At 37.7% G+C, this 25,880-nt stretch overlaps 1 protein-coding gene across 1 annotated transcript in view; it reads left to right on the top strand.

Moving 5' to 3' along the window:
- EPB41L4A (erythrocyte membrane protein band 4.1 like 4A) overlaps positions 1 to 25,880 on the top strand; it is a 225,689-nt gene that overhangs the window by 188,687 nt on the left and 11,122 nt on the right. The window contains exons 17-18 of the mRNA XM_033111228.1: positions 222 to 299; positions 12,724 to 12,843. Coding sequence (XP_032967119.1) covers positions 222 to 299; positions 12,724 to 12,843 — 198 coding nt within the window. The remainder of the gene's footprint in view (positions 1 to 221; positions 300 to 12,723; positions 12,844 to 25,880) is intronic.

Genomic DNA, 25,880 nt, shown 5'->3' with positions numbered 1-25,880 from the left:
TGGGAGTACGGAGACGGCTACCTTAATCTCCTTTCACGTTTCTTTAGACTCTTCCAGATGTCTGACTGAATTATGAAATAGTGACTGGGGGAGGGATAATACTTATGCTCAGATTAGTAATTGTGCTATAGAATTCATTCCGAAGAACCAACACGAACCTTTCTGAAGTGTTTCATTTATCATAAATGTGGGTGTTTCTTTTTCTCTTATTTTGTCTTCAGGTCGCGCTCACGCTGTAACACAAGCAGTGGTAGTGAATCAGAAAATTCTAATAGAGAACACCGGAAAAAGAGAAACAGGTAATGTTGGAATATTGCAGTTAACTGGAACTCCAAAATCAGAGGCTGCTGTCGGTGGTAAAAGCTGGGTGTCCTAATTTATTTTTAAGCCTGATTTTTTCATCTGAATTTAAGAAGGAATCTGGCAGTACTTTGAAGTATTTTAGGAAACCTCAGCTCTTTGAACAGAGTTTTCTTATCTTTATAATAAGATGATTAAACAACTCGACAATGAGGTTCCTTCTTGTTAATTAAACAAAAAAAAGATAATCTGTATTTAGGTGCAACGTGTATTGAATTCGTCTAAGGGTGGTAAGAAATTTTACTGCTGGTAGAGGGATTTCTCCCTGAAGTGTCTTTTAACATGACATTACTGTATTTTACCCAACCAAAAACAAGAGACTCATTGTTTCATAGATTCCACAGTTTCAACTTCATGTATAGGTCCATGCAAATATGTATTTATATTCATGTGTGGCACACACAGTTAGGTAGGGAAATGTAGTCAGTTGTTCATATCTTTAAGACTCATTTTTAAGAGCTTGTAAATAACATCATTTGACATGGAATCAGTATTAGTTATGTCTTTTTAAAAAAATTTTAAGTGTATTTTTCCAGGACCCATCAGCTCCAAGTTAAGTAGTTGTTTCAATCTAGTTGTGGAGGGTGCAGCTCACACTGGCCCATATGGGGATCGAACTGGCAACTTTGTTGTTAAGAGCACCGCTCTAACCAACTGAGCTAACCGGCCTCCCCAGTATTAGTTATGTCTTAATGCATGAATCAGTTCTCCCTGGTTACAAAATGCTTGAAAACAAGTGTTCACGTACTGAAAGAGCACCAGGTTGGGAGTGAGAGGGATTTGGTTGCTGGTTGGACCAGTTTCTAATCCAGTGGTTCTACTCTGAGGGCAATTTTGTCCTCCCCCTCCACCCACTAAGGATATTTGATACTGTTTTGAGACACTGTGGTTGTCACACTTGGGTAGGGGATCGCTACTGGCCAGGGATGCTGCTAAACATCCTACAATGCGTAGGCCAGCCCCCCACAACAAAGAAGTATCTGGTCCACAAATATGTCAGTGGTACTGTTGGAAACCTGCTCTCACCTGATGTGGAACTCTGACCTCTTTGCTTTTCCTTTTCTGGGTCGTCTTTTTCTCTTCTGTAAAATGAGGAAGTTGGATGAGATAATCTTCAAGGTCCTTCTTTCGTGCTTGGAGCCCTTGTGCTTGGCACACACTGAATCAGCTTCCCTCTCTAACTACAAAGCCTGTGTAATAATAGTCCAGACAGCATTGTGACAGTGGACCATTTTCTTAGGAAAGCTTTCTCTGTGGAGCCTTCTTAGCGGCTGGATTCACACTACATAGAGGTGTGTGATGACACTCTTCTCAAGGCAATTATTTCAGTTTCTTCATCTGTAAAAACCCAAGTGTGGAGGGCAGCTCTCCCTGAGTGCCCTCTTCCTGCTCTAAAAGTCAGTATCTGCACAAACAATGCAAAACAAACAACCAGTCCTCCCCCGTCTGTACTTATTGATCAAGCCAGTATCTTAACAAATATTTTTCTGTTTGGCTTGGTGTATTTTAAGTTGTGCTCATAGGTACTCTGGTCTCAACTTCTCAGAAGGTGGCCTGTTTAAAAACAGTGTCTTTGGTGGGGGGGAGAAGGGGTGTGCCCATGGTGACATTTGCTGTTCCAAACGAAACACTGTGTCAAGGTTGCCAACAAATCCTTCAATAGCTCATTACTGATCTAGTTGCACTGGCTTCAGGATTCCTTGTATGTGTTTTCTCCCTCAGTAGTTTCACCCCCACCCCTCCCCATGAACATTTTTTCAGGTTGGATTTCTTTGTATTGTGTAAGTAGTATGTGTTAGAATGATGGTGGTTCTGAATGTTTAAATGCTAATGCATTTTGTAAGGCTATTAATGAGAAATCACTTTCCAAATACGCTCTGGCACAAAGGCTTTCAAACTCATTTATTTTTACCTGCAGAAATATTGCTCTAGGGTTTCATAAGTTGCCTGCCTCTGCAGAAGGTAAGTTCCAGAGTCTAGCTCTTAGGGGCATAGCAAAAAGTGAGCAGAGGAAGAAATATGTATGTCTTCCAGTTCCAGTCCTCACTCCTGAAAATTCTCGTGCAGCAGGTGACAGTGAGTGCAGGTAGAGGCTGCGAACACATGACTGCCTCTGGGTGCCACTTGCCCATTATGCCATGCTGCCACTAACCCCTCCACCTCATTATTAGCCTTTTAAATTTTGCCAGAACCCACTCATTCTGCATCAGGATGCCTAGGTCTGAATATTTAAACTGTAGCCCTGCTACATGTCCCAGTGTCTTCTGTCTGTGATCAGGGGGTGTCTCCTGATATCTGACTTGCTCCTTGTGCAAAAGCCTCTGTTTTCGGGGAGAGAATGCATCTCTTCAACTTCATCTGTCCTCCCTTATCTCAGCGACAGTGTGACCGAGCCAAGCTCTCCACGGCATCCTCCGTGCTTTATTAAAGGACTCTTGTAACTCTAGAATGGGACAAGCTGTATCTTGAACATGCTAATGTTCTACTTCCTGCCAGCAAGGCCTCTAAATTCAGCCCTGGATGCTTCATCACTTTCAAAACCAGAGCCTGCACACCACACACCCTGCTTGCCCATCTCCCATTGGGACCTGGAGCCTGAGGCAGAGGGGTAAAGACTGTGCAGATTTGCTTTTCAGACTCTGTTTTGAAGCCTATGATGTGTCTGTCCAGTGGAAATCTGGACAGTCAGATGGGTTTACTTTCTGGGGATTGGGTGAGGTCTTGAGGATGTTGTTCTCTCTGTCACTCCTCCTGCTGAATTGTTTGTTTGTTTGTTTTTTCCAAACATAAGGACATCTTTCCTGTTAAGTTTCAGCCACTCTGTAGAAATACTCTTTTCACAAAGTCTACCCATTGGAGCTTAAGTGGCTTTGCCATTGTCATGGATAACAATTTAAACACCTCTCATTTTGTTTGAGGGGAAGCAAAAGGTAAAGCAATATTTACAAATCAACTTTATCCAAAGCAGTAGCTGTGGCTTCTAACAACCATTAAAAACAAAGTCATAATCCATATCAAGTCTGGAAGGCTAATATTATAGAAACAAGGGTTCTGGAATAGTTTCAGTTTTCGAGAAGTGTCACTGTAGATAAGTACCCCCTCTCTCACCTTTGTGTCCAGACCTGTTGAGGTGATATGTCTGAGGGTTCCTTGGTCAGTTGTGCATTAACTATAGGGTTTTATTCTACATGGTTTCCTCCAGCACCAGAAGGCCTCAGCCTCCTCCTATTCAGGGGGAATTGGTTTATGTCTTTGTTTATCCCTTTCCACTTTAGTTGTTCTTTCTTTACTATTTTCATCATCTGGATGAGTATCCTACAGTTTTCTAAATTTTGATATTTGAGATTCCGTCATCAAAATGGCGGTGTGAGGTGAACCTCTGTAAAGCTCCCCTGGAATTTACAACGGATTAAACAACTATAACTCCACAAAGGACTCCCTGCACAGCAGACAGGCAAGACGAAGAGGACCACTACTGAATTCACCTAAAGGTGGGCGAATGGCGCGAGTGGGTAAGGAGGGAAGGGAGAAGTGCGGAGACAGAGCAGCGTGGGCACAGGACGCAGACCTGGCTCAGTGCTCCGAGCTCGCTGCATCCCAGAACCACCGCAGCTGTGGGAGAGGGAAGAACTCGGACTGCTAGGGCTCCGCTTATGGCCCACAGGGCTGAGGGGGCAGCATAAAACACGGCTGAACCCAACGCTCATGGCAGAGACCTCGGAGCAAAGACTGAGGGAAGAAGGCTGAAAACTTTAAGCCCTCACTGCCCAGTAGAGAATGGAAGCCTTAGGTACTGAGACTAGCCGCTCCCTCCCTATCCTCCCAGGGCTTGCCCTGCCCCCACCTGGCCGGTGCTAGAAGCGGAACAGTACCAGTGTCAGATCAAAAGAACAGAATATTTGCTGTTCTGAGAACTGTGGACCGCAGACACAGATTCGCAGCCCAACTAGTTCCGGCAGAGGGGAGGGAGCTGTGGAAGCAGGACCGGCTGTGGTGGTGGTGGCTGCCATGGCTCTGGGCCACCTCTCACAACTCACCCCGCCCCAGGCCCCACCTATCTGGGCGGATCCCTGCAGGAGTAAACAGAACTGCTGAAACACACGGGCTCTGAATCTGCTGCAGGAAGAGCTTTGGAACTTCAAAAGCTCTCCGCATACCCACACGGACACTGCGCCCTGTGACCCAGGTGAACTGTTAATAGAGGAGAAGCATGTCTCCCAGGGAATCCCCCCATTGTGTGAGAAGCTGGAATAGTGCAGAGAAAACATAGCACTACCGTGTGAGAGAAATAAAAGGCTGCAGTCGGAGAGAAAATAAGACATTCTACCAACAAGTACTGGAAAACAAAAGAAAGACCTCTTCCTATCAACCTGTTGTAGAAGCCACTCCTGTAGATATCTAGGAAGAGAAATAAATCAGTAATTGCCATGAATAACCAAGGCAACAAGACAGCTCAGGAAGAAAGTGAAAAGTCTCCAGAAAAGGAACTTAAAGATATGGAAATATGTGACTTAAATGACAGAGAACTCAAGATTGCAGCTCTGATATTTGAGAAGAGAGATTTTTACTCCCTTTTTATGAAAAGCTGGAAGCTAGAACACAGTTTCTTGTTACGACATCTAAGATGACAGAAAGTCCTTATTTCCCCCTTAGTGCCTCTGCTAACGTCCTCAGCTTCTCCATTCTCTGGACTCCCTTTTTAATCTATCACATTATTTTTCCTCACCCAGGTCCTTTCTCTTTTTTTCCCCTAGCTTCTTTCCTACTCCTTCCTTTCTTTAGCCTTTTCTGAATTCCATCTATACTTAAAAGAAGTCAATGATGTGTCAAAAAAACAAAAGCAAAAAAAGACGAATACAATGAAGTGGGTCAGGATCTTGCTTCTGCCATTTACTGATATATTTCACCGTGGGCAACGCTTTTAACCAATTTAAATCTGAATTTTCTCATTTTTAAAGTGGGGTGTAATATGACCTATTTGTTCAATGAGTTACTGTAAAGATCAAATGAAATCTAAGAGGTGAGAGCACTTTTGTGTATAAAACCACACAGTATGAGGTCTAATTTTGTAGTTACTGCCTCTTCTTTTTGCCTGTCCCACCTATCTTTCATCCCCTTTCTAGCTTTTTCCACCTTCCTTTTTGTTCTTCCCTACCTTTACACATTTGTATTTTTAGACCAGTCATTTTTATCCTCTGATTCATGGATAGGTTTTAGGGGTCTCATAACCCCATGAAATTGTTTGTGAACTTCTGTGTTTCGAAGTGTACAGTTTTCTGGTGATAGGGTCTGTAGCTTTTATCAGGTTCTTAAGGGGGTATCTATCTGTGTGACCCTCCCAAAAAAGTTACGGTCATTATTTAAATAGTGAAGGAATATATTGATATTGGGAAATGAAATTGGTAATTCCGTTCACTGGTAGGTTTAAAAACTAAAATGCTTACATTTTCTGGAGAGATCATTTTGCTATACCGATTTCTGGAAGTTGGTTCAATTAAATTCATCAGATTGGGAACCTACCAAGTGCAAGGCAGTAAGTTAATGATCTATATGAATATTATTAGATTGTATTAGTTTCCACTAGTTAGAATTTTGAATCTCGTGCCTAAGATCAGAAGGATCAGCCAGCTTGTCTCTAGAAATTTGATTAAATTCGTGGCCTATGGGCCATGCTACCTTTCACAGACCAGTTGTCCCTGAAAATACCTGGAGCTTAATAAAACATTCTTCACATTCAAAGAAACCAGTCTGTGAAACATCCTTTGTGCTATTGATGAAAATCAGCAGTCCTTTGAGCATTCACCAGGGAGAATCTGTGGATTACTCAGTCATTAGCTTTGATGTATGGCTAGGCTTTTAGGATTTTGAAGTGGGAGATTTGGAGGGAGTAGAGGGCAGTGACTCAGAGAAGCAGTATGGTGGTTTTTTGCATAAGCATGAAAGTGAAGGTAACTCTGGAGCTTGGCCAGGATTAAGAGAGTTAAGAGAAATGAGAGAATCTGGGGTAAGAGCAGGACAAGAGTAAATTGGCAACAGGAGACTGTTTGGACCTTTCCCTAATTCTGGGATGTTTGCATCACAGATACATGAGTTACGTACGTGAGGCTGTGTGTGTGCCCACGTGTGCCCGTGCCAGGGCAATAGCCCACGGAACAAAGAAGTAGGGAGCTTACGGAAGTTGCATTTGACCCTGCTTTGAAGAGCTCTGTGGCTAGGAGGTTTGTAAACATCCAGGAGATAACGGATGTGCTTTGAAAAGGCGGAAGTGCCCATGCGTAGGCAGGTACTATTAGCTTCACGAGGATAGTGAGCACTGCTCCTGGTTAGCTGAAGTCCCTTTTGAATCTGTAAAACGGGGCCCAGCCCCCTTTAACAAAAAGGATGTCAGTGTTTCCAACATGAATTGGCGCTGCCACAAATGTTGTTTGTTTCCTTCTGCCTTGTAGATGTCTTGTAGAATCTGTATCTGCATCATGGATTAAGATGGTTTTAAATATGTTAAATATGTTCCACAAGGTCTTAAAGATTTTTCTTAAAAAAAGAAAAAAAAAAAGAAGAAGAAACTGCCCTCTGTGGCACTGCAACTAGCAGGGACTAAACATCTAAGTAGGGAAAATCTAGGTGATCATGATTTTGGTAGGGTTTTGTTGTTGTTAGAGTGGTTTAAAAAAAATAAAATGAAACAACTTTATTGTTCCCATGGCCTAGGATAAAAACGTGTGTTTTGGATGATAGCAAGCTTAAACCAGTGGGCCTTTTTCTCCAGATAGCCTGAAAATAGGTAACTGTTTTTTCTTGCAAACATTCCCTCCTGCCCTGTTTCTGATTTAGGTAAGGGCTGCAAACAAGGTGAAAATTGTGGGTCTGGAGAGAGCAGTTCATACAAAGCCAATGGAAACAGATAATGTTCACCATGCTACAGATTGCAAGGGTTTCTAATTTCCACTTTAGTAAATCATCTCAAGATTTAGACATTTGATATGGATGATTTAGGGCTTCCAGAGCATAATCAAAGTTGACAAAGATAACTGTGGAAGTGCAAAGCTGCAGCAACTGAGGAGTGCCGGGAGATTACTCAGTGAGAGTGAAGCATGTTGAAAAATTAGGAAAACAGAAGGGGAGTTTGAAAGGGAAATTGCACCAAAGGTAGCCAATTTTGTAGGGAGAGCATAAAGAGTAAGTGGAAGAGACAGAAGCTACCTTTAAGAGCAAATAAGAATAATTTATTGATGGAGGGGGAAGGCTGGGAAAAGCAAATGAATTTTTTGCCTGCTGGTCTTTGGGGAGTATGTTGACAGATGCCTGGAACCAACATAAATTTCCCTAGGGAAGAAAAACTACTGAAAAAAAAAAAACACGAAAGATTGGTTTATAGCAGGTGATCCAAAAATGAGTGCAGTTGATGAGAAACACCAGTCTACAATCAGTTGGGACCTGCAGGCTTAATATTAGCGATGGAGTGACTATATGAAGCAATTGTCTGGAAAGCTGTGCTATAGCTGAAGAGTAGAGGTTTGTTTCAGTGTGTCTTTTTCTTTAATTTTATTGGGGAATATTGGGGGGCAGTGTGTTTCTCCAGGGCCCCATAAGCTCCAAGTTGTGTCCTTCAATCTAGTTGTGGAGGGCGTAGCTCAGCTCCAAGTCCAGTCACCGTTTTCAATCTTTAGTTGCATGGGGCGCAGCCCTCCATCCCATGTGGGAATTGAACTGACGCTTTAACCAACTTAGCCATCCGGCCACGCTGTTTCAATGTGTCTTAACTGGCTTGCAAATAAAATCCAAATAGAAAAACATGGCTTCTGAAAGTTGCAAAGGATCTTCACAGTAATTCAGTAGATGAAAAAACTTTGGTCAGAGGCCTGACCAAAGAAGATAAGCAATTTGCCCAGCTAATAGCAGAGTTGGGATCAGGCGGAACTCAGGAGGGTTGTGGATTGCTCAGATCATCTTGAAGCTTCATTAGGCTTTTGCTCTGTAAGGTGTCTCAGGTTCAGCATTAACCATGGTGTTTATCTCAGTGAATGAGAAGTGAATTGAGAACTGGTGTAAAGGAAGGTCCTATTAGGAGCAAAACTGCCTGGGTAAAAGGTAGAAGGCAAAGAAAAGCCCACAGGGATTTGTGTAAGAATTCATTTAATTTGAAGGATTCTGCAGAAGAGGCAGAACTATAATTGGGAAGGCAGGAAAGAAGAGACTAGGAGTGGTCATTATCTTCATTATTGTTATCATACGATTATATGGCATTTCATCTTCAAAACCTTTTGCAAACTTTAATTAAGTGTCAAATACAGTTAAAATCTAAATTGCATGCATAGTCTGGAAAGGTTTGGTGGGCAATGGAGAAAATATATTAGAATTCTCCTTTCTGAAACATCATTGAAATATATTCTATTCTGAAGCAACCCTCTTCTTTATATGTTGAAAAACAACAGTTGTGTTAATGATTACGCTTCCTACCTCAACTATTAACTCTCCATAGTTGTAGAGGAGGAAATAGACAAAATGTGATAAAATATACGGTTATTGCATGTAAGGATACAGGAAAGAGACATTTAGCATTTTTGAGGTTCACTTTAAATGCAGTGTTATAAAATGAATTCATCCCCAACATAATTTTTACAATGGACCCATTTTTCCCCCTTGCGACTTCCTTGACTGTGACGTGAGAACACATTTTGACTTTTAAAAAGGTCCATATAATGCTTGCAGTGTTTCTGTTCTTCTTAATATAAATCCCAACATCAAAATTAAAGTATAGCAGGAAAGAAGCAAAAACAACACTTGTATATCCCACACCTAAGGCTAAGTGGGACTTACAAAGCAGAAGCATTATAGGAGACATCGTTTACATCTGAAGATTTCTATTCATTCATACGTACACAGTCAACTCCTGCCTCCTAAGCACCTGGGTGTTACAATATTCTTCTAGGGATAAGATTTTTCCTTCCCACGTAGCACCTGTGTTTTCTGGAGCAATTCATCGATGGAAGAAATTACACTTTCATTCTTGTAATGAGGCACCATTAACTCAAGGCCTTTTGTAAGGGTGTAATTTCAAACGTCATTACTGACTAAGGCAGCCACACCACCATCACTCAGGCAGATGTGCTTCTGTTGTGACTCTCCGATGAGCCTTACATTTTTAATGCACCTTGTTAGATTATTTATGAAGCAGTATCACCATCAGAGGGCATCTGTCTTTGAAACATGTGGGTTGCAGGATATTACCTGACAGGGTTTCACAACCCTCACTTTAGACTTTTAGCAAAAAGTTAAAGGTACACGCCATAGTCTGAAATGCTTTCTGGTGTAGCTCTTACTACTAACAAGGTCCAGGAACTCTGTGTGCTCATGTTTCAGGAGTTTTCATTTCTTACCATCAGGGTCAAGTTTAAGTATGAAGGTAACCTGCTAAATTCCACAACAGAGAATGTGCGTACATGAATTGTGCTGCCTTTTAAACGTCTGTCCTCTGGGGAAAGTGTGTTTGCCTAAGTCAGGCCTCACTCAGCCTTGCTCATAGGTTTGCCCTCTCTGAAATATTGAACGATGCTGACTTCCTGATTAAAAAATTAACATTGCGAAATTTAGTCCTCCCATGAACTATGCAGCGATTTAGTTCAGAATGGAAGCAATAGTCTAAAAGACTTGTCAACGAAAAACCATCCAGCCGAAAAGAAAGCTTATAAGAGTGTATTTGAGCCAAACTGACGACAATTGCCGGGAAGCAAAGTCTCGACAGATTGAGGAAATGCTCCAGAAAATGGCCATTTTGCAACTTATTTTATACATTAGAATCAAAGGAAGAAGGTTACATGAAATCCACTGGTTGTAGATTAACGGGGTGGGAGAAAGCAAAGCGGGGAAATCTCTGGAATTGCATAAAAAGCAAAATGGAGAGACACACTTCTTTTACATTGGTGGGTACAGGATAGTGAATAGCATTTTACAGCACATAGAGATGGTATTTGGGGAACAAGATAACAATGAGGGATTTTGTAATTTCCTGCTCTGGTGTGGTGGGTTGTGCACCCTGGTGGGTTGGGAAAGGGATTATTCTTACGTTCCAAGGGTATGTTACCTTAGATGTAAAAAGATGACAGACAGGCTCACTTAAGGTAAAGATTGACCTTTGTCAAGGAAGCCACAGGACAGGGATGTGACTTCCTGCCATGGCCCATCTTAGTTAGGAATTTTTTTGTTCATGCCATCCTATGTGGTTATTTTCAGTCTCTTGAGCTTGTCAGGTTTAACACGTGGCCCCTTTTCTGTCTGCAGACTCCAGGTTAGGAGTTAGAAGACCTGGGTTTTATGTCTGTCCCTGGGCAGTGCGAGGTGTGGGTTCCTGAGGGAGGAGAGATGGCTTCTTGCTAGCCTGATATTTTCCCGTTGACTATTTCTTCCTAACGTTGGATCCCTCAGTCCTGAGAGTGTCCAGGATTGCTCAGAGGGCTGTCACAGGATGCATAGGGTGGTTCAGAGGTGTAGGTTCTCTCTGAAAATACATGCGTGTATGTGTCTGTATATGCACACACAAATACACATGCACATGGCATTTTCAAATGGGAGTGTTTGTTTCAAAGAATGGTCAATATTTACTACCTCAAATAGTATACCTTCTCGTATTTTTCTTCTGCTATTTCTAATATTAAGATTCATAGCAGTATATGTTAAATTTTAACTTCCTCTGTACATGCCATGAGAGAGGGAGCTGTTACTGAGTCTGTTTAACAAGGCATGACTATGTCCTGTTCATTTTTCGAATAGATTATTAGAAATGAAAGCTTTAGCAAGGAAATATATACAGTTCAAAGACTTGAAGTGTGTTACAGACAATTTTTTACTTAACACAATTCCTCTTTAATCTAGACAGGCTTAAATCGTTTTTTCCTCATAAAGTACTGTTCTTTTTAACTTGAATTTGCCTTCCGTTGTCTCTAAGTTATATGTGAAATGAATATTTGCCACCTGTCTACTGACTTGCATTTATAAGTAAATCCAGACATCCACGCCATAGTCTCTACTAAGTGCCGTAACAAGGTAACCAAAAGACATCTGTTCAGGGAGAGAAGTGACTCCAAATTTGCCTGTTCTTTTCATTTTTGTTTTGAAGCAGTTATGCTCCTACAGTCACAGTACTGGGGTGATTACCTTGCAATTTCCTGCTGCACTCCACACCCAGGGACCATCAGCTTGTGAAATGAACACGCTGGAGCTGTTTCCTGAAGGGCTTACACAAATTGCAAGTTAAATATTCACGTTAACAGGTGTTTGATTTTTGCAAGGAATACTCATGGCTTCCCAGTGTTGGTACAGTGCATTCAGACAGTATTTGCACATTAATTAAGCCCTTGCTTTAATTAAGTACTTGCTTCCCCTCTGTCTTGGAACACCTCATCCTCTTTGTTAGAAAGACTTGATACAGCAAAAATCCAAAACTTCTGCAATGTGGTCCATGGATGGGTTTTGTTAGGTACTTTCATGTTCTGAATTGGTTGCCATTACTGAAAAATTGGAAGAGTTCACTTAAAAAACCCAGATTTGTGCATCATCTTTTTAAAAATGAGATTTGGTAACATTATCCTGTGACCTCACCTGGCAGGTGCCTATACTCCCCAGTTCCCTCCCACTTGGATTTCCTGTCCCCTCGTATTCAATCCCTGCTTGGCGCTTGGCCACACTAAGTGCTCAGCCGTCATTCCCCTTCAGCCTGTGAGCAGCCATAGCCAGAATGCCGCATGCCTCCTCCGTTGCTCAGGCGTGATGCCACCAAATTGATCTTTGCACTTCTAGTTTTCTATCTTAAAAAATGGGAATTATATCCGGCACCTGTTGTCCATGAAAACCTTTCAATTAGTGTGATTTTTTTACAAGAGTATTTCGATGTAAAATTATTTATTGCTGTTTTAATTAGCACGTTTTTTAAAAAAATGATTTTGTTTCATGATTTAAGATTGTCCCTATAGCAGACACTACTGATTTTTCAGCCAGAACTTAAAACTATGTTTTAAATGAGTTTCTGTTTGACACATCGTTTTCTTAGAAAATTTTAAGCTAACAGAAGCCTGAAAATAACTAATACATACTTACATATTTATGTATAGTATAAGTATTATGTATACTTATGTATATATGTGTATATACTTACGGATCCGTATGTACTTATTAATCCATTTAATCCATTCTTAGCTTTCAGTGATTATAAAATTGCTTCTTCTTAAATAACTTTTCATTTCTTAATAGCTTTTACATAACTTATTTGATAACTTCTTAATATCATTTAAAAGCCACTTTAGGATGAACCGAAAAGCAAAGTATTACATGTGTGGATGTTAACTTTAGATGAACGGTCTTTCTTTTCAGAATACGGCAGGAGAACGATATGGTTGATTCAGCGCCTCAGTGGGAAGCTGTATTAAGGAGACAAAAGGAAAAAAACCAGGCGGACCCTAACAACAGGCGATCTAGACACAGATCTCGCTCGTACGTGGACTCTTTTATACCTTGATTCAAAACACTGAGCTGGAAGTAGCGTGTGGATTCTAGGGCAAATTGGGCTGTCTCTTTGAGGCTTCCTAAAGTGATTTAGTTCAACCATGATTATCCCATTGTTTATTTGTCATATTTACCTTCTTATATTTGTGCCATTTATTAGCTATATCTGAAGATGTAGAAGTTGGAGCATAGCCAAACCAAAACGTCATCGGAAAACAAGGCTATCAAAATCATGTTTTGTTTTGTTTTTAAACAAAAGCATACATTCAACTGAAAAAGTAGGAATTGTTTCCTTTGTTCTGGAGCCTGGCTTTTGGTGAAATACCTGCTGCTTCTCTCAGTTGGAGTCCGCAGGATTCTCTAAAGTCTTGTTCCCGATTGAACCAGATGTGAATATCTTCCCATCAAATTACCATTTGTGAGCAGTAGTCAGTGAGTGATTCATCATACCCCAAGGGTGGGATTTGCTTGCTCCTTCTGTTGCTAGGCAATGCCATGTGTGAGCACAATTACCCCACAATGATGAAATTGCCAGTCCCCCAAATTGATTTTTTTTAGAGCTGATAAAGTTTATATGAGGTTTTTTTTAAATGTGTGCCTTGCCCAGATTTAGACTCTCACCCACCCCACTTTCCAAAACATACCTTTTCCAAGTGAGCTGGGACCAACTACCCATCCCTTTGTGATCCTGGGCAGTCAGATGTGTGGTGTTGCTTACTAGTGGAAGGAAGGCTTAGTTTCTCAGACAGGGAGGCAGAAGGGTGCTGATAGTAGATTTGGAGACAGACTACGTAGGTAGGTGGAAGCTCTGAGGGAGCCAGACAGAGGGTGCTAACTCATTTAACAGGCCAGGGGAGGACTCTGCAGGGTACACCCCAGGACCCGGCCTGACTCTAAGAGATGCTTCTCAGTCTTAGCTACTTACTTTTTAATTAGAAATTAACCCAGAATATATATATATATATATATATTTTTAATCTGTAGTATCTCATATGAGTGATGTCTGTTTCCTTTGTAATGGAAAATTTGCAAGTACACAAAGCAGTATACAGTAAGTCTTCACGTAACATTATTGATAGATTTTCTGTGACTTGAAGCAAAATGTACCACAGGCTAATTGATGTAAAGAGTTAAGTTCCTCGGGCACTTCATGAACACTATAACGAAAACGATGCTATTCGAGGACCTGCTGTCTACTCTTACAGATTTATTCATTCATAATGTTTTTGTGCTGGAACCGAATTAAAACGTTCAGTTTAAAGCAGAAGTTAATAAAAAGCTTCATTTGTCTTTAATACTATCTCTTCTCAACTCTGTTAAAAAAGAGAGGTTTAGATCTGGATGAATCAAGACAAGACCTCCCAGAAGATACCCTAATGAAAAGGCACTGAGCCCTAGGATCAGGCCTCAGCAGAGTCATGGGTAAACCTTTTGTACCCAGGCTTTTACCTGTCCGTGTTCCATGTGGAATCTTATTCTATAAGGGACTTGTAAGACACAAGGTCTGGTGGCTTCCTATTAAGTCATAAAATAGCATTCAGTTTTTTAAATCATTCCTAAAGCACTCTAAACTCAATTTAATGCCAGTAGTAAATCTCATTTATTAAAAAAAGGGAGAAGTAAAATAAAATTAGGAGAAATCCTATATAGAGATTTTTAGGAAGTCAAAAAAGATAATTGGAGGTAATACTAAATAAATGAAACAATTCATTTATAAGTAAAATTGGTAAGCAGAACAATGCTGTTGCGTATTATAGTTACCACAATCCAAATATATTATAGAACAATTATTTGTAGATGAGCCTGGGAATTTAATCATTTTAGTGGAGGGATCTGAGAAGCATTTAACAGCCTAAACTTTTTTTATTTTTAATTGAGGGTAAGATGAGATGAAATTTACATACAGTGAAATGCTCTCATCTTGATTGTACAATTCAGAAAAATTTGACAAATGTTTACATAGTGTATCCATGATGCCAATCAAGATATAGAATAAAAAAGTTCTCTCATATTCCTCCTACCCAGTCCCCAAACCACATAGGCAGCCACTGTTCTGATTTCCATCATCATAGGTCAGTTAGTGTTTGTCTCTTATTGAGCTTCATATAAGTGTAATTATACCATATATGCTCTTAAAATCTGGCTTCTTTCACTCAACATGTTTTTGAGATTAAGCCATGTTGTGTATATATCAGTGCTTATTGAAAAATTTTGAGTGATAATTCATTGTATGAATATACCAAATGTCTGTTCTCTTCTTAATGGACATTTGGCTTGTTTTCAGGCTTTGCTGTTGTGTTAAAAGTTGCTATAGACATTCTGTACAGGTGTATCTGTGGAGTATGTTATCTTTTGCCTTGGGTAAATACCTGGGAGTGGAATTGCTGGGTTAGAGGATAATTGCATATTTAATTTTGTAAGAAACTACCAAAATGATTTCCAAAAAATTTGTTTCATTTCATAACGCCACTAGCAATGTATATAGGAGTTCCAGTTCTGCCTCATTTTTACCAATATTTGGTTTTATCTGTCTTGTTACTTTTAGCTAGTCTAGTAGGTTTGAAGTGGGATTTCCTTGATGACTAATGTTAACCACATTTTCCTGTACTTATTGGTTATTTGTATATCTTCATGTTTAAAGTCTCTGTTCAAGTTTTTGCCCATTTTTAATTGGGTTGTTTGTCTTTTTTATTGTTTATTTGTAGGTTTTTTTTTTTTTTTCTGGATATAAGCTTTTTTTTCAGATATGTGTATTATTGTGAATCCTTTCTCCTGGCTGTGGTTTGCTTTTTCATGTTCTTAACATTGTTTTTTGATGAGCATACATTTTAAATTTTGATGAAGACCACTATATCATTTTTTTCATTTATAGTTAAGGGGTTTTTGTTGCATAGTAAGGAATATTTGCCTATATTAAAGTCACAAAGATATTCTCATATTTTTTTCTAGCAACTGTATAGATTTTACTCTTATATTTAGGTCCGTGATCCATCTAAAATTAATTCTTCTCTATGTATGAGGTAAAGGTAGATATTTAGAAGTGTTTTCCATGTGTTTATCTGGTTATTTCAGTACCATTCACTGAAATGCCTCAGGGCCTTTGTTGAAAATCAGTTGGCTGCTTATATGTGGGCCAATTTTGTTTCATTGATCTGTCTATCTCTAAGCTACTGTGTTGTCTTGGTTACTGTAGTTTTATAATAAGGCTAGAATCAGGCAGTGTAAATTCTCCAACATTGTCTTTTTTTTCAAGACTGTTTTTAGCTATTAGGTACTTGGCAGTTCTATGAAAATTTTTGAATCAAGTTTAATTGTTACAAAAAAAAGACTATAGTCTGTAGATCAGTATTGCGTTGAATCTCTAGATCAATTTTGAGAAAATTAATGTCTTATTCATCCATTTATTTGTCTTTAACTTCTTTCAGCAATGTTTCATAGTTTTCAGTAGAGTTATTGCATTAATTTTGTTAAATTTAATCCTAAATATCTGATAGTTTTAATGGTATTGAATTGTACATTTAAATTTTTCCAATTGTTTTTTAGTACATAGAAAAACAAATTATATTTTCAATACTGATTTTTGTATCTTGCCATCTGACAACCTTGTTAAATTAACTTATTAGTTCTAGTAGCTTTTTTTTCTTTTTCTTTTCCTTTTTTTTTGGCAATTTCTTAGAATTTTTTACATTTACAAGCATATTGTTTGTGAACAGAGACAGCTTTTTTGTGTTGTTGTTTCAAATATTTTTGCCTTTTATTTCTTTTTTTTTTCTCCCTTAGTGTACTGGCTAGATCCTCAGTACAGAGTGTTGAATTACAATGTTGAATAGAAATGGGAAGAAAGATATCTATGCCTTATTCTCATTCTTAGGGAAAGCATTTGGTATGTCACATTAAGTCTGAAGCTAGCTGTAAGAATGAGGAAGATCCCTTCCATCCTAATATGTTGAGAGGTTTTTATCATTAGTGAGTTTTGAATTTTGTTATAAGCTTTTTCTGCATCTATTTAGATGAGTGTATATGTCTTTTTTTTTTTTTTAATTCAGTTAGCAAAAGAATTACATCGATTCAGTTTTGAATGATACATCCGTGCATTCCTGGGATAAGGTCCTCCTGGTCCTGATATGTTATTCTTTTTGCATATTACTGGATTCTATCTGACATGTTTTGTTAAGATTTTCTATATTCGTGAGAAATATTGGTCTGTAGTTTTCTTGTAGTGTCTTGTCAGGTTTTTGGTAATAGGGTTATACTGGTTGCTTAAAATTATTTGGGAAGTGTTCCTTTTCCTCATTTTCTGAAAGAGTTCATGTAAAGTTAGCATTATTTTTCCTTAAATATAATTCACAAGTGAAACCATTTCTGCCTAGAATTTTCTTTGTGGGAAGTTTTAACTTAAAAAACTCAATTTCTTTAACAGATATTAGGCTATTCAGATTTTCTGCTTGTTATGTGTAAGTTTAGGTAATACGTGTTTTTAAAAGAATTTGTTCATTTTATGTTAGTTGTCAAATCTATTAGCAAAATTTTATTCACAATAATTCTCTAGTATCTTTTTAACATCTGTTGTGATATCATCTTTCATTCATGATATTGATAATTTCTGTTTTCTCTTCATTTCTTCTTAATCTATTTTTTCAGAGAACCAATTTGGGGTTTTGTTGTCTCTGTTATCTGTTGTCTATTTCATTGATTTCCACTCTTTATTACTTCTTTCCCTCTGTTTTGTCTCTTACTTGCTTTTCTTTTCTCACCTTCTTAAGGAGACACTAATTTTAAACCTCTCTTCTTTTTAAAAATAACTATAAAGTTACGTTTCTTCTAAGCCTTGCTTTAACTATATCTCACATATTTTGATAATCATTGTTTTCATTGTCTTGCAGTTCAAAATAATTTTTAGTTTCTCTTGTTATTTCTTTGATCATGGATTTTTTTTTTTTAGTAGGTGTCTAATTTCCAAATATTTGGGGTTTTGCTAGATATCTTATTACTATTTATTTCTAATTTAATTCCATTGTGTTTAAAAAGGTCTGTAAGATTTTAATCCTTTGAAATTTATTGAGACTTGTTTTAAGACCTAGCGTGTGGTCTTTAATGATAAATGATCTTATGGGCCTAAAAAGAATAAGTATTCTCAGTCACTGTGTGTCATTTATAAATGCCAAGTAGATCTAGTTAGCGGATCATGTTGTCTTCTAATTTCTTTGTCTACACTTCAATCATTGAGAGGGATGTTAAAATTTCCAATGATTGTGGATTGGTCTGTTTTACCCGTTAGTTCTGCCAGTTTTGCTTCAAGTTATTTTGAAGCTCCAGTATTAAGTGCATACATATTTTTTTCGTCTTTCTGATGAATTGACCCTTTGAAATATCCTCTTTATTCTGGTGTGTTTCTCTGTGTCTACTACACACTCATATAGACATATACCTTCCTCATGCTCACTGTTTACATGGAGTATATATCCTTTTAAACGTTTTACTTTAAGCCTGAGTATGTCTTTATATTTAAAGCCTATTTCTTGTAGACAGTATATAGTTAGTGGTGTTTTTTGCTTTTTTTTTTTTCAATCCAGTCTGACCAGCTCTACCTTTAAATGGAATGACTTACAATTAATGTAATTATTAATATTTTGGGGCTTAAGTCTATCATCTTGCTCTTTTTTCCTATTTATTGTATCTGTTTTTTTTTGTTGGTTTGTTCCTTGTACTGTATTTTGTGTTAGTTGAATATTTTTTGGTACTCCATTTTACTTTTCCTATTGACAGCTTACCTATATTTTTTTAAAACTATTTTTTTATTTAGTGGTTACTCTGTGGCTTATAGTATAATTCCTTAATTTATCACAATCTGTTTAGGATTAATATTTTACATAAAATTTATAAACCTTGGAAAAATATAGTGCCATTTATCCCCCCTCTTTGTCCTTTGTGGTATTTCCATGTACTTTATTTTTGCATGTTAGTAGCACATTAGAATGTTATTATCTTTGTTACAACAATAAGTTGTTTTAAAAAATCAAGAAAAGAGGGGAAAAAAATATAGTTAATGTGGTGGGCAGTAAATAGCCCTCTAGATATGCCCATGTCTTAATCTCCATAACTTATAAATATTTTGTTAGATGGCAAAAAGGAATTAAGGTGTCAGGTGGAATTAAGATTGATAATAAATTGATCTTCTGCCAGGGAGATTATTCTTAACTATCCAAGTAGGCTCAGAGTAATCACAAGGGTTCTTAGAAGAGGAAAAAGGAACAGATGAGGAAGTAGGAATGATGCAATTAGAGAAGAACTTAACCTGCTGTTACTGGCTTTAAAGATGGAAGAAGGGGCCATGAGCCACAGAATGGAGGCAGCCTCTAAAAGTTGGAAGAGGCAAAGGAAATGGATTCACATAGCCTAGAGCCTCCAGAAAGGAACACAGCCCTGACAACACGTAGATTTTAGTTCAGTGAGACCTGTGTTAGATTTCCAACCTACAGAATTTTAAGATAATAAATTTGTGTTGTTTTAAGCCGCTAAATTTATGGTAGTTTGTTACAGCAACAATGGAAAATGAACACAGTTACTCACATAATTCCTGTTACCAGAGTGTCCTATTTCTTCCTCTAGATCGAATATTCCAGTTTCCTTCCTTTAGCATTTCTTGTAGTACAAGTCTGCATAGGATAAATTCAGTTTTATTTTGCATAAAAAATGTCTTTATTTTACCCTGATTCGTAACAGATATTTTTACCAGCTATAGAATTCTGGGTTGATAGTTTTTCTTTCACACTTTCAAGAGATTGTTCTGTAGCCTTATGGTCTCTGTCATTTCTGATAAGAAAGCAGCCTTTGTTCTGTGTGAGCTGCATGGAATGTCTTTTTGTTTCATAGTGGCTTTTATGATTTTTTTCTTTATCTTTAGTTTTTAGCTGGTTTGGCTAAGTGTGAATTTCTTTGTCTTTTATTGTTTTTGTAATTTGATGTTTTTCACCAAATATGGGAAATTTTTGGCCATTATTTTTCAAATTCTTTTTTATGACCTATTCTCTCTTGCTCTCCTTTTAGGGATCTAATTATGTATATGTTAGACCATTTGCTCTATCCCACAAACAACTGAGGTTCTGTTCATTTTCAAAATTCATTTTCTCCTTTTTCTCAAGTTTTCTCATTTCTGTTGACCTGTTTTCAACTCTATCAACCCTTTTTTCCTCCCCACCCCGTATAGTCTAATATGCTATTAAACCCACTCAGTGAACTTTGTGCTTTTCTGTTCTAGAATTCCAGTTTTTTCTTTTTATACTTTCCATTTCTCAGCTGAGATTTCCCATCTATTTATTTTGTCAGTATTTTCCTTTATATTGCACATATTTATACAAGATGTTTTAAAGCTCTTCTTAGTGAATTCACACATCTGGGTCTTTCACAATTTGTTTCTATTGACTACTTTTATTTTTTTTTCTAGATTATATTATATCTTCTTGCCTCTCTGCGTGTACAGTAATTTTATTATGTGCTGGAAATTTTAGAAGATATGTTTGTAGGTCTGGATTATGTTGTCTTCCTTTAGAGTGTCAAATTTTGTTCTGGCTGGCAGCTCAATTACTATCGGGTCCTCATGATCCTTTTTTTTTTTTTTTTTTTTTTTTTTTTTTTAACTTTTATTTATTTTAAGTGTGTTTTTCCAGGACCTGTCAGTTCCAAGTCAAGTAGTTGTTTCAATCTAGTTGTGGAGAGCACAGCTCACAACAGCCCATGTGGGGAATCAAACTGGCAACCTTGTTGTTAAGAGCACCGCCTGGCTGCCCCCTCATGATCTTATTTTTTATGCTTTGTTCTCCACTTTCATAGTGTGGGACTTTTAAATTTTTTTTTCATTTAGCCTTTGCTCCAGGGGTGTTCCTTATTCCTAAAGATTGGCCTTTTGGATTGGCTAGTTGAATGCACAGTGCTCAGCATGGCTTCTTCACTGTGACTGCAACAGAACTTTGTTTCCTGACACTTGACGTTCTGTGGTATCTCTGTTCAGTTCTCAGCCTTGCCGTAGCCACTCTCTGTTAGGCCTCACTGAGTCTCATCTCACTCTGCTTATGTATAGATTAAGTTCAGTGAATGTTCTCAGCCAACACCTTACAGAAGACCCCATGCAGACTTCTGTTTCCCTTTTTCTTTTGCACTGTAAATTTCAGCCTCGTCAACAGTGTCACCTTCTGATCTCTGCCTCTTCAGCCCTGTAACACTTAACCTTTTGTGCTCCACCTCCCTGCACCACACTGCAAAAGTATCCCCAGGCAGAAAACTGGACCAAATAGGTGATCACGTTGTGCTTTCCTTCCCTTAAAGATCACAGGCTTATGTTGACTGTTGCCCAATGTCTAAAAACCAGTTGCTCTGTATGTTTTGTTTCATTTTATAGTCTTGAGGATGGGAGGGTGGGTCTGGTACCAATTATTCCATTGTGACCAGAAGCAGAAGTTCTGGAATACTCCTTTGAGGGAGACAAATGTCTTTAAATTAGGTATTATGTCTATCAGATCAACTAAAATAAGAAAAGAATCTAACAGTATTTTAAATTTTAATCTTGTCTATATGATTAAAATATCAGATCAGAGATAAAGGATTATCTCATGCAGTTGTAAGAAAAGAACGCTTTTAAGAGTTCGATGTGTGTACCATTCTGGAATTTAGTTTTAAAGCAAACCATAAAAACGTTTAGCAAATGTTAGGGTTGACTTTGTAACTGGACTTGATTGATTAACTATATAACTGATACGGCCAAAGTGCAGTTTAAAAAATTATATTATTTAAGGGCAGGGGAAAAAATCTATTTGAAGAGTAATTCATTCTGAAGTTGTTTTGGCTGCTTGGTAAAAAGCAGACTGAGAAAGAAAGGAAGCAGGAAAAGCAATTAGAAAACATTTGTTGTGGTCCAGGTGTGAGAAATGGTTTTAGCTCAGAAAAAATGGTGGTAGAAATGAAGAGAAGTGGATAAATACACATTTTGGAAGTAGAGCTGACAGGTTCATAATGAGAGGTATCATGGATGAATTTTAGCTTTGGGCTGATGGATGGAGTGAGTAGCCATGCTGATTTACGGAGAATGGGCTGAGATGGGCCAAGGATATGTGGGGATAGAGTATGAACATTTTTGTTTTGTTGAGAAACCAAGTGGGCAATCAAATGAAAATTTCAAGTAGGCAACTGGGGTAAAAGTGTTCTAACTATGAAACATAATGAATCACTTTATATAGGACTAGCTAGTCATATTACCCAAAGCAACATATAGATTTAATGCAATCCTCACCAAAATTCCAATGGCATTTTTCACAGAAATAGAACAAAAATCAACACATTTGTATGAAACCACAAAGAACCTAATAATACTGAGAATAACCAAAATAATCCTGAGAAAAAAGAACAAAGCCAGAGGTGTCACACTCCCTGACTTCCAATTATACTACAAAGCAACAATAATCAAAACAGCATGGTATTGGCCGAAAAACAAACACACAGACCAATGGAACAGGACTGAAAGCCCAGAAATAAACCTATATATATATATGAGCAAATAATTTTTGACAAAGGAGCCAAATACATACAATGGAGAAAAGAAAGCCTCTTCAATAAATGGTATTGGGAAAATTGGAAAACCACATGCAAAAGAATGAAACTAGACTTTTATCTGTCACCATACACAAAAATTAACTCAAAATGGGTCAAAGACCTAAATATAAGACCTGAAACAATAAAATACATGGAAGCAAACATAGGAACTAAACTTCTGGACCTCGGTCTTCGAGAGGATTTTCTGAATTTGACCCACAAAGGGAAATAAAAGCAAAAATAAGTGAATGGAACTATATCACACGAAAAATCTTCTGCACAGCCAAAGAAACCATCAACAAAACAAAAAGGCAACCAAATGAACGGGAGAAGGTATTTGTAAATAATACCTTTAATTAAGGGTTAATATACAAAATATGTAAAGAACTCATACAACTCAACAACAAAAACAAACAGTCCTATTAAAAAAATGGACAGAGGACCTGAACAGACACTTCTCTCAACAAGACATACAAATGGCCAACAGATATATGAAAAATGCTCAACTTCACTAGCTATTAGGGAAATGCAAATCAAAATCACAATGAGATACCACCTCACACCTGTTAGAATGGCTATTCTCAGCAAGACAAGTAATAACAAGTGTTGGAGAGGTTATGGAGTAAAAGGAACCATCATACACTGCTGGTAGGAATGTAAGTTGGTATAGCCACTATGGAAAACAGTATGAAGATTCCTCAAAAAATTAAAAATACCATTACTATATGACCAAATAATCCCACTTCTGGATATCTACCCCCCAAAATTCTTAAAACATTTATCTGCAAAGGTATGTTCATTGCAGCATTATTTATGGTGGCCAAGACATGGAAACAACCAAAGTGTCCTTTGATAGGTGATTGGATAAAGAAGATGTGGTACCTACATATATACAATGAAATATTACTCAGCCATAAGAAAAGATGAAATACTGCCATTTGCGGTAACATGGATGGATCTTGAGATTATCAAGCTAAGCAAAATAAGTTAGATGGAAAAAAACAAGAACCATATGATTTCACTCATATGTGGAATATAAACAGAAAGCACCAAATGAACAAATAAAACAAACAAAAACAGCCTCGTAGACACTGACAACAGTATGGTAGTTACCAGAAGGTCAGGAGGGTATGGGGAAGTAGAAGATGGCAGAGGGGTTCAAATATATGGTGATAGGAGACTTGAATTTGGATGATACACACACAGTGCAATATACATATGATGTATTATAGACTTGTACACTTGAAACTTATATAATGTATTGACCAATGTCACCCCAATAAATTTAATACTTTTTTTTAAAAAAAAAGGAAATATCTTCTGGCTGCTATCGTTAGGACTCTGTCTACATTCTGCCTCCCAAAGTTAGCTTATTACCTCATCTCCACAGAATTCCAGTGTCATCTCTATAACACAGATAATACCATCCTCCTGTGATTTTGCTGAACATTATGTCACATCACGTATATCAAGTACCTGTGACATCATAAACACTTGCAATTACTATAATTAGTAAGTTCTCCAGGTCTTGGTTAATCTCTAGAAACATATAAGTATTTGATTTTTTATTCCCCTTGAGATGAGGAGAGAGGTGAGATGTAAAGAGAGTATGGTGGGGCCAACCCACATAAAAGTTAGAATTTGGTTCTATGAGAATTTAGAAACCACTAGGAGCCATTACAGCTTTTTTAAAAGATAGAAATATGGGTAGAGCAGTATCTGAAGTAATTTAAATTGTTCTTCAGATATATTTATAAGTATATTTGTCATTTCAGATATACAGTAAACTACTTCTCTCTCAGTTACTCCCATATAGTAGTCCCGTCTTATGCATGGTTTTGCTTTTCACAAAACCACAGGGTTAACCATGGTCTGAAAACAGTAAATGGAAAATTACAGCAATAAACAATTCATAAGCCTTAAATTGTGCACCATTCTGAGTAGAGTGATGAAATCGCATGCTGTCCCGCTCCATCGTGCCTGGGACGTGAATCATCCCTTTGTCCAGCGTGTCCACACTGTATATGCTGACGCGCCATTGCTCACTTAGTAGCCATCATGGTTATCAGTTTGACTGTCATGGTATGGCAGTGCTTGTGTTCAAGTATTCCTGATTTTACTTAATAATGGCCCCAAAGCGCAAGAGTAGTAATGCCAGCAATTCGGATATGCCAAAGAGGAGCCATAAAGTGCTTCCGTTAAGTGAAAAGATGATTAGAGTGCAAGAAGGTATTTTGAGAGAGGAGAGAGAGACCACATTCACATAACTTTTATTACTATGTATTGTTATAATTTTTCCATTGTAAGTTATTGTTAATTTCTTACTGTGCCTAATTTATAAGTTTCACTTTATCATACATATGGATGTATAGGAAAAAACACTATAGGGATTGGCACTATGTAGTTTCAGGTATCGCTAGGTGTCTTGTAATGTATACCCTGCAGATAAGTGGGGGTCCATGGTATACTTGAATTCCTACTGCAGTATCTATAAATTGCCTATGTGGAGGTATCCATTGAGGGTTTAGCATGTTATGATACGTCATCCAAACGTGATTCATTCATTCTGTTTTCTCAATCCCCAATGAAAACTAGAAAATCATATTTATTATTAAATACCAGAGACATACAGTAGTACAAAATGCAAAACCCCTCTCTCCTCAAACTTACTAAGCTGAAATATGATTGGACCTCATCTTGTAAAACACTGAGAAGTGTAGGGCTATCTAGTACATTTTTCAGCTGCATTGCCATGACATTCATGTTTACTTGTCATTAGAAAACTTTGATGAAACTACTTTTCTACATGGGTGAACCTTTACTCTTGGGTTATTTGGAAGCAGCTTTAAAGCTAAATAAAACAATAAATAGTTCAACTAGTGTGTGTGAGAAGGCTCAGGCTCCCTCTGGTGGCAATAATGTCTTACTATTTTTATTGAAAAAAATATTGTCAGGGTGAAGTGATGTTCCCAGTTAAACACCAAACAGAAGTCTGGTGCCTTAGGTAAAGATGTAGCACGAAGCCTGTGGAAGTGACTCCAGAGCGCTCTGCAGCAACTAGGTTGCTTGGTTCCGTGGCCTCCTAATCCTTCTTCAATTCTGAGTAGTGTGAGGGAAGGAGTTGAAGATTAAGACAGCTCCTAATCGTTATCTATTCTGACCACTCAGGAATATGATGAGAAATTACTGGGATATTTATTAGGTGCTTTGAATTCTTTAAATAACGATGTTTTGTGAACTCGCATTTTTCTTAGGAATGTATTTTCAGCTCTAAGCTTCCTTTCAGAGCAGTGGTCAGTAGTAAGATCACAAAAATAGTAGGTCAGATGCTGCCATATTTATTATTTTATTTCTAGTATAATATAGTACACAAAATATAGTATATTATATATTATACTATAATATATAGCATATATAGGATATAGTATAATATTTCTGGGTAA

Source organism: Rhinolophus ferrumequinum, chromosome 7 (genome assembly GCF_004115265.2).
Source record: "Rhinolophus ferrumequinum isolate MPI-CBG mRhiFer1 chromosome 7, mRhiFer1_v1.p, whole genome shotgun sequence".
Lineage (NCBI taxonomy): Eukaryota > Metazoa > Chordata > Mammalia > Chiroptera > Rhinolophidae > Rhinolophus > Rhinolophus ferrumequinum.
This window is presented reverse-complemented; position numbering and strand designations above follow the sequence as displayed.